This window comes from Rhinolophus sinicus, linkage group LG02 (genome assembly GCF_036562045.2).
Source record: "Rhinolophus sinicus isolate RSC01 linkage group LG02, ASM3656204v1, whole genome shotgun sequence".
NCBI lineage: Eukaryota > Metazoa > Chordata > Mammalia > Chiroptera > Rhinolophidae > Rhinolophus > Rhinolophus sinicus.
Genome location: NC_133752.1, coordinates 84,910,298 through 84,919,384, shown reverse-complemented (window position 1 = coordinate 84,919,384; position 9,087 = coordinate 84,910,298). Strand labels below are relative to the sequence as shown.

The following is a 9,087-nucleotide window of genomic DNA, read 5'->3' as shown; positions in this document are numbered from 1 at the left end:
CTGAAACTGAGAGGAGTATCATTGGCAGATAAACCACAACAAAATTTTTCAGATTTTCACTCCTACCCTGTTATTCTCAAATTTATAAAACTATTTGCAAAAAACCAAAGATTGAATTTTCCCTTTTTGTACTATTCGAGCCAAAGCATGTCTATAAACACTTGTTTTTAAAATTAGACATTAAAAAGATGACTTAAGACCCACTAGCTTATCCATTAGAATTTGGTTCTTCCTCTGTTTAAGTAACTTTACACAGAAAAATGTTACGGTGCCTGAGCCAAGCGTTGGGGAAAGAGGGCTGACCACATGCACGGGGCTTTCATCTAAAGGCTGCAATCTTAGTAGGATGAGTGCTCCAACTCCCCCATTTCAAGAAAATGATTTTGCAGCCACGATGGCCAAAAACTTCAAATGGCAACTTTTCTGATTCGAGGTAATTTCCCAGGAATTTAAGAGGCAATCATTTACTCTTGACTTTCAAAGAGAATCTGGGCTTGAAAGGTCCAGTTATGTCTAAAATTGATCAGCTAGCGACAAGCCTCTGAAGTTACTTGGGAGGGAGAGAAAGCGGCGGAGACACCTCGACATCTGGACTGAACTATCTGGTTCACTTTCCAGGTTGTAAATTTTCTGGCCCGAAGATTATTTGAAAATAACTTTTTACCAAAAAAGTGGATTTTTTTTTTATTAGCTGAAGTACTAAAAATTATTTAATACACTGTTCTACAGCATAGTCAAATAAATCAGAGAATTTGATAAATAACAATATACTATGGGTGAGACTGAAATAATTTTGTCATTTGGAAATTTTCACATTTGTCCACCTACTTACAGAAAACATTTGAACAAAAGGACACACACACACACACACACACACACACACACACACTCACACATTTTTACTCAAACCTGTATTTGAAGAACAGCTTATAATCCTTTGCATTTCAATCTCCAAATTTGGATCTTTTAATGTATTCTGAAATAAAGTCTAAGACATTAACAGCTAGTACATAGAATTTTAAAATAAAACTGCATATGGTTAAAAAATATGCATCAAGGGCATATATATATATATATACATATTTCATAAGAAAATAAAATTATGTACAAAATCACTTCTGCTCATTAATGCTTGATCCTAACATGTTTTTATAATTTTTTATAATTGAACACCACCATAAAACAAAAAGCTTGGAGAGAAAGGTGACACAAAACTCTCTTTCACTCTCCTCTCGCCCCAGTGTTTCATTTTTCAGTCGCACTGGGAAGTTCCGTCTCCCCCGGCTTAGACAACACACTTAGAATCCTCCAGAGTTTGGGAGGCTCCTCACAGTTGTGCTGTTGTTCCCAGTGCAGGAGGAGTTCGTCTTTCCTTCCTAGTGTCTGTGCACAGAGGACGCAGTTAAAGCCTGCCTGGGACCGAAGGAGACCTGACTCGGGGCTGGGACAGGGAGGGTCCTGGGGGACTCCGTCTGGCTCTCTGGGGCCTGGCTCACTGGGTCTCGGCTGGGCACCTTCGTGTTTTGTGAGTATTTCCATGTCATCCTGATGATGGAGGTAGAGTGGTCTTTTCAATTTAGGAAATGCATGTACTTCCTCATTTGAGGGGCAATGCTTCAGCAGCTTTCTTCTCTCAGGATGTTGTTTCCAGGAAGGAGAGGCATGTTTAACCCGTTCTTCCTGAGCTGCTTGGCTTCCTGGGGAGAGCTCCTCTTGTAGCCTGCCCTGAATTTCCTCTCCATGAACATAAAGTAAATGAAATTTTATGTCAGCGAAAGACTGGACAGTGATCTGACAGCGGCCACATTTGATCTGTAATTTGACTTCGTCGGCCTGGTTCAGAAGGAGGTCTTCTTCCAGGCTTGACTTGTTTTCCCTAAAAAGGGGGGGAAATAACAATATAAGATTTCACAGAAAAACATAATCGGAACTTTTCCTTTCAGCCGTTAGCAGTCAAGAGTCTAAAACACACCCCCTGACGAGGAGAACAATGGGTGGGTAGACAGAGAGAGCATGGGAAGACCTTCAGCAGGGGCCACAATGAACCCCAACTGTCATTCCTGCTTGGGGTCACACATTTCTCAAGCTACCAGGGTATATGGAGTGAGTAGGAGAGTGTTTCCCTTTCAGTGTCTCCCCCAGCAGAGCCGACCAGCCTTTGGTTACTACAGGAACAGGTGATAGCGTGTGCGAGTCAGGTAGCACCGGGTGAGGAGCACGCTTGGTCTCGGTGGAGGTAAGGGTCCCACACAACCCACTGCTGACCTCCCCAACCTTGAAAAACAAATGCAGTTTGGACACTTCACCTAAAAATCAAAATGGACTATAGGAAAACAATTCAAAAATGAAGTTTTTTAAGGAGGCTTCCATGTACATGAGTAAAAGGCAAAGGTATCTAAAAGGGGACAGAAATGCCAAAGAAAAACAGAGAAACTACAGAAAAGCCAGGAAGGAGGACAAGAACCCCTTATTTTTAACGAACGTGACGGAGTAAGCTAAAATTGAAGAGAAAATATTTAGAGCACCTAGGACAATGAAGAACGGCAAGGACTGGAGAATCTAGTGTTGGGAAATGTTTCCTTTTCATGGTGCTGATTTTAATTCAGTTTAGTCAAACTCCCTCTGTCATCTAGTGGAAAGTGGACAAAATGGGGGCCTTTCCCTGGTTTACTTATTGCTCTAAGAAAGACCTGCCTGCCACGCTTACAAATGACTTAGCTGGTTTGTTTATACTGCCTGGAAGCAGTTCCTGCAAAAGGGAATGACACAGGAAATAGTCTGGCCTGACGGGAAAAACAGGGCCAGTGAAGAGGATCTGGTCAGTGCAGCCCACTCACACCCGGGCGCCACCACGGGTCAATGTGACCTTCTGGGGCAAATGGCGTTTAGATAGCAATTCTGTGGACATCATTTTGGGGAAATCATTTGTAAAGAGAACCAGGAACTATATACAACATTTACTATTTCATATTTCAGATGGAAAAAAATAATCTCTCACCTGACTGTTCCTGGCATACCTCACACAGGCATTTGTGACCTGGCTTACAGGGATTAGTGTTATTACAAATCATGATCAGAGACCAACAAGAAATGGGATCATTCTTCACAGCACTAGGGGGAAATCTTAATCGGAGAGACGTTTTTACAGACTCATCTTTCTGAATAGGGAATCATAGCCTGTTCCCCAAATCCAAACAGACTCTCTTGCTCGGCTTCCGTTCCATCGGCCCTCACCTGTGCACAGGTCCCTCCATTCCTCGCACAGTCACATCTCTGTCTCTGTCCTTTGGCGTGTCCCCTGGCTGTAGTTCGTTGGGGGAGGGCTCGGTGCTGATGACAACCCTATGTACTTCTTTCAGATGGCCAAAATAGACTCTGACGTGGCCAAACACTTTTGCACAAAATTCACAGCACACCAGTTTCTTCAGCCGGTTCTCACCATGATGAAGTTTCATGTGTGTGCTCAGACTGCCAGAACGTACGTATGCCTTGCGACAAATCCGGCAACTGTAAGGCCGTCTGTTAGTGTGTGTATTCATGTGGTCTCGAAGGTGCTGTTTGAATTGGAAGTGGTGGTTACAGACGGGACATCTATGCCAAGGCTTCTTAATGCCAGAGAATCCATTTCTGAATGCAGAGCTGGGCTTAGGGGAAGGGCTGTTGTCCTGCTTACAGCCGAGATATTTAGGAGTGAGTGAATTATTTAACAAAACGTCCTGTCCTAGGCTGCTGGGCCTTTGGGATTGTAACAGAGCTGGAGGAGAAGCCAGAGGAGCCAAAGCGGGCATGACGATGACAGGTTTAGGCATAATGCTACGATATTTTTTCAAAGCCCCAGGTTTTTGGTCTCTGGTTTCTGGGGAATCGTTTTTGATCCTTTTACATTTTTTCCTTTTCCCCTGAAATGTCAAAATTTCATCTGGTACCTTCAGTTTTCTTCCTTTTCTCTTTGTTGCCCCACCATTCAGTTTTGTTTTATGGTTGAGATCCAGTTTGGCGGCTGGACAAAAGGCACTGTCACAGGGGCCACGCTTCGACGGCTGTGGACCAGGTACCTTGTTGGCCATTCTGGTGGCTGCATTGAAGCTGTCTGTGATGGAGAATATCTTATTGCAGTCTGCCCTGAGCCCAGGTGAAGAGAAATCTGCAATGTTAACATCGGACTCGCTTTTGTAAACCTCTGTCATTTTCATTCTTGAGTAGGGTAAGATGGGCAGTTTACCTTTGGGGACTGAGGGGATCAACTGAAGTGCATTGCCAAAGTTGGCCGTTGGTAACTTGATCGTGCCTTTTGCAAGATCAACTTGTTCTGTATGGTTTTCACTGGCAGCAGCAGCAGGTTTACCGGATGTTCGCTTGCTTGCGAAGTTCTCTTTCCCTGAAATCTTCATGAGGCCCAGCTTGGCAGAGGGCTCCTCTGGAGTGGATGATACTGGGGTGTTGGGAAGGTGCAGATCTCCATGGTCATTGGTCACTGCAGGTCGAGAGTCTCCGTGGCCACCTGCACTGGTCAGTGCAGCCATTCCGACACTGGCTGGTGCTTGGTCTAGTGACAGCACTGGCTTGGATGGACTGGGTTGGGGTGGGAGTTCAGGATGGTCAGGTGGAGAAGGGAACGTTCGGGTTTGGGCAAGAGGTTTGCTGCAGTCACTCTCAGAGGAGCTCAGAACAGGTTTCTTTCTTGATCCTTTGTTATTTCTTGGGGGTTGGTATCGAGGTATAGGCAGTTTAAGGTTTTCGGGCAGGGGTAGTCTGGGTTTCTGGATTGGCTGAGCTGAGGCAACATGTGGCAATGCAATGAGAGAAAATGTCCCCTCCTGGCCAGCAACCTGCATCAGAGCAAAATTCTGGGTGGGCACCTCCAGTGGCGTGGAGCTGATGGAGGGTCCTGGATTCACCTGATCAGACAGTGATGGAGAATGGCACGACAGCACTCTGGATGTTAGGACTCTGGGCACAATTTTTGGTGCAATGGTCCTAAACTGACTCTTATTCTGCAAAACTTTTCCACTCTGTATTGTTCCAGAAGGCATGACTAATTCACCTGCAATGACAACACAACGTAAAAAGTCACTATGGTGTAACTGTCCTGTTGTGGAGACTGCAAATAAGCATCTTATCATTTACTTGGCCTAGAATACATGCCTACACCCACCCCTCCTCTTCTGGGCAAGCTTCTGTGTTCTGCAGCACCCAGGTAAAGGTCAACTCCCACCCACCTCTCCCAGGGATCAATTATTATTCTCTTCTATGGTTCCACAGCCCCTATCAAAACATTTGCCAGTTTCCCTAACAATTTATCTGTTTACGTGTCTCTATTACTGAACAGAGCTTCCTGAGAGCTTGGACTCTGTCCTTTCTTTATTCTGCCAAGTCCATCCTCTCTATTAACCTAATTCCGAGTCATCTTTTTAGGCCAGTGCAACCCCACCTCCTTTGCTGACCTCCTGACTGGCAAAGTCTTCCCCCTCTGATGGGGACTGCTGTGCATTTTACTTAGTTTATATACATGTCTTGTTTTCCCTATAAAACTTAAGCTTTGTGAGGTTGAAGCCACTATTTAATTCATCTTGGTATTTCCCATTTTATCTTTGGTATGCAACAAATGTTTCTTGTATCCAACTCATTTTTCACTCAATTTCAGGATACACCATTTGACCCATTGGCAGTGTGATTTGTTTTGCACAGTGGATGAATTCCAGAATGAATGCTAGCTTTGTTGCTGTTTCCCCATGTGACTTGTGAATTTCTTCTCACACCTTTCAAACTGTTTATGTGTGCTTTTGCAATTAAATCACTAGTATTAAAAAAGCTGATGTGACACCTTAAAAAAATGTTGAAGAAAAACAAAAAGATACCAAGTGATAAGTAAAGATACAGAGATAACATAAAAAATACATAAATCACACAAAAAGCACTTGCTGGACACTGATAGGAACAATTTTAACTGATAAAATAACACTTCATATTCCCTGGATTTATTATGACTGAAGACCAATTACAACTACTCTAAGAGAACAATTAAGGAAGCATTTCAATGCACTGCTTCTAAGGACTGAATCATCTATTTTATTCCTGAGGCCTCAAGGTTGTAAATCCTGGCTGCAGAAAAGTTTCTCATTTCTGAGTGCCTCATTTTAGTGAGGCTTCACTCTAACTCACATTTACTAGGTACCCCCTCTATTCTAGGGATTGGCTATTACAGGCCCACAATCCCTTTTCTAACAACTTTGGGGCCCAATGTGTTTTGGAATTTACACTTTCAAATTTTAGAAAAGTAACAGATGCATACATGAAATGTTACATAACACCCATCAGAGTCTGCAGAGCACGCCTAATTAAATCTATTACCATTTCTGTAGCAAAATACATGAGTGACTATTCACCAAAAGTAGGACAAGTAGTTTTAAATAGTTTTAGCCAGTTCAGATTTTGCCTCTGAATGAGTTTTGGTACCCAATTTTTGATAAAATTTTCTGTTTTCAGAGCTTTTCAGATTTTTAGAGTTACGGATAAAGGATTAACTATTTGTTTAGGGGATGCCAAGGGTACAAAGATGAACCGCTTCTGCCCAGGTAGCTGGCGGTGAAAGAGAAAATTAAAAATGTTTTTCTAAATCAATCTTGATTTTAATGTCTACAGCTAGTGAACTAACAATTTTAGCAGAAAGTTGATTCTTTCAGCAAAAATGATATTCTCCAGATAAACAAATAAGTAGCATAGTAGCAATAAGATTGAAATGTATACTGACCAACTTATTTTAGGAAGTAATCTCTGGGGAAGAAAAAGTATGTTAAAAACATAGTTTACATGGTAGTTTGTATTAGAGTAAGAAGGAAAAAGATTAATACTATGGTCTGGAAAACTCACATAAGGATAATTATGTTGTTTTCCTTGTTAGCTTTGCTACCATGAAGTTCATGAGTAAATTGATTGGTCAGTTACATCGCCAGGGTCACCTAACAATATAATTTTACTTATATTTTAGTTTTATTTTCATAGCCTTTAAATTTAAATCCTTCATTTGAAGCCTCATCTTCTTATCTTTTTGGAAGAAGTACTGACGCTTCAAATAAATATATTAAATTGGAATTGCAAGTTTGTAAAAAGCTTAAAATTATTGATAGCTTTTGGTTAGCTAGAGACCAGGCCCATTAAATCATTACATTAATAATAACCATGGTCTCTGCATCTACATAACAGATGGGGGTGAGGAAGGAAGAGAAGAGAAAACATCACGTAATTTATATCTAGTTCATACTCCTCATTGATTGAGCTAAAAAAATTTACAGCAAGAAGAGCTGAAAGGAAGACTACTGTGTCCTTAAGCATAAATCCTCTTGGAAATATGTCACAATAGTATATCATAGCATATCACCTCACTTGTCTGCTGAAAAGTGTCCAGTGGCTCTTCATGTCAGAGCCAGAGCCAAAGTCCCTGCAATGGCCGACAGGGCCTCCTGCCATCTGCCTCCCGGAGCCTAATGTGCTGGCTCCTCTCCCGCCATGTGGCCTCTTTGCTGTTCTTTAATGCGCCACTTTCCCACGTCCTCAGTCTTTGCACTTGCTGCTCTCACCGTCCAGACTCTCTTCTTCGAGATAAAGCCCCAGTACTTGCTGCAGTATTTCCTTCAAATTTTGCTCAAATGGCCTCTTTCATCCTTGTAAGCTTTTCTCTGACTGCCTTATCTAACTGTACCTCCATTCTGAACGCCCTACTCCCTTTCCTGTCTCAGTTTTCTCAACCACCCTTGCTCCACCTTGTGGGTCCACCGCCGTCCCCCAGTGGAGTGGATGCACTGAGGGCGGGGGTTTGTGTCTTCAGGGCCTAGGACAGTGTTGGGCAGGTGGCAGAAATGTAATAATTACTTGTTGAGTTTGTAAGTGGCAATAAAGTTATTAATGGCTGAAATAAAGAACGTACAGGTGGCAGCTAGAATTTTTTCTTAAAATAATGAAAAAAAAGACAATTTAAACGCAAACTTTAACATTTTCAAATTTTAAAACTTAAAAAAGAAATAGAGGATACATCACTGGAAAATTGTTTATTATTATTTTTTTAATTCAATTTCACTCACGGCCAGATTAAGGCAATGGGTTAGTACCATGATAAAACCCTTTAAAATAAAGGGATAGGTGGGGCTAACTGACTAACCATCTGAGGAAATATGAGAGAATAGTAAAGTATGCTTCTGGGGTACAGACTAAAATAGTCCAAGAAGCAAGCAAGGTCTGAAGAAGAAACTGCTTTAAAGAACAGACAGACATAGAGGGGAAAATGGGGGGATTAGAGTGCAGAGTAGGAGAATCAACTAGAAATGGAAAAACTGAGCCTCAGAGGCAGCAGATGGTAATATCAACATGAAGAGAAGCAGAAATAACAAAGAACAGAAGATGCAGCTGAAGCAACAACCAGTGGTCAAGGTCAACTTGAAGTCTCTAAAGACTTACGTTGGGCAGGGGCTTCCTATTTTTTATGACCAAGTGTAAGAAAGCAACCTTCTGACAATTAAGGGTTCTAGAAATGAGACTCGGTAACTTTATAGACCTATTCCACAAGGGAGTGAGCTAATTATGATGCACGAAAAGTTAATGTGCTACCATTGATCTTCAAAAGTCTGTACATTAGAGTGGAGTGAAAATGACATCACACTGGAAGAGCAATGACATTCAAAGGAAAAGGAGGCCAACCATGGTCTAGAAGCAAAGGAAATCCTCCAGAGTCCCAGCAAGGAAGAATACTGTTCTGTGAGCAGCCTGGGCAATTTGAAATGACAGAGTCCTAGATGACAGGTATGGCGCCTGCCAAAGTTAGTTCTCCTCAAATTCCCTACAATTTGAAGAAGTGGAGACTGAGGTTGACACGTTTACCAGTCAGCATCATGGTCAACGACCACAAGCTAATCACAAGCAACCTGTGGGATGAAAACATATGGCCTTGTTGGGTAAACTTAACTTATTCATGCTTGCCTGGATCTATCGGAAGTACATACAAGGGTGAGGGTCTCCACGAAGGTGTGTTGAGTCCCATTTCCCAGAATCATTAAGGATGAAGAGGTAAGAAATGGAACTGATGTGTTAGAAGAA

The 9,087-nt window shown here is 42.1% G+C and overlaps 1 protein-coding gene across 7 annotated transcripts in view; it reads right to left on the bottom strand.

Annotated features, from left to right (window-relative positions):
- Window positions 1-896: 896 nt before the first annotated feature.
- Window positions 897-9,087, bottom strand: part of ZNF438 (zinc finger protein 438) — a 173,392-nt gene continuing 165,201 nt past the window's right edge. For all 7 annotated transcript variants that reach the window (XM_074324720.1, XM_019731507.2, XM_019731512.2 and 4 more), the window contains 2 exons: window positions 3,235-5,044; window positions 897-1,876 (listed from right to left, as the gene is read on the bottom strand). In XM_074324720.1, coding sequence (XP_074180821.1) covers window positions 1,246-1,876; window positions 3,235-5,033 — 2,430 coding nt within the window. In that variant the 5' untranslated portion in view covers window positions 5,034-5,044 and the 3' untranslated portion in view covers window positions 897-1,245. The remainder of the gene's footprint in view (window positions 1,877-3,234; window positions 5,045-9,087) is intronic.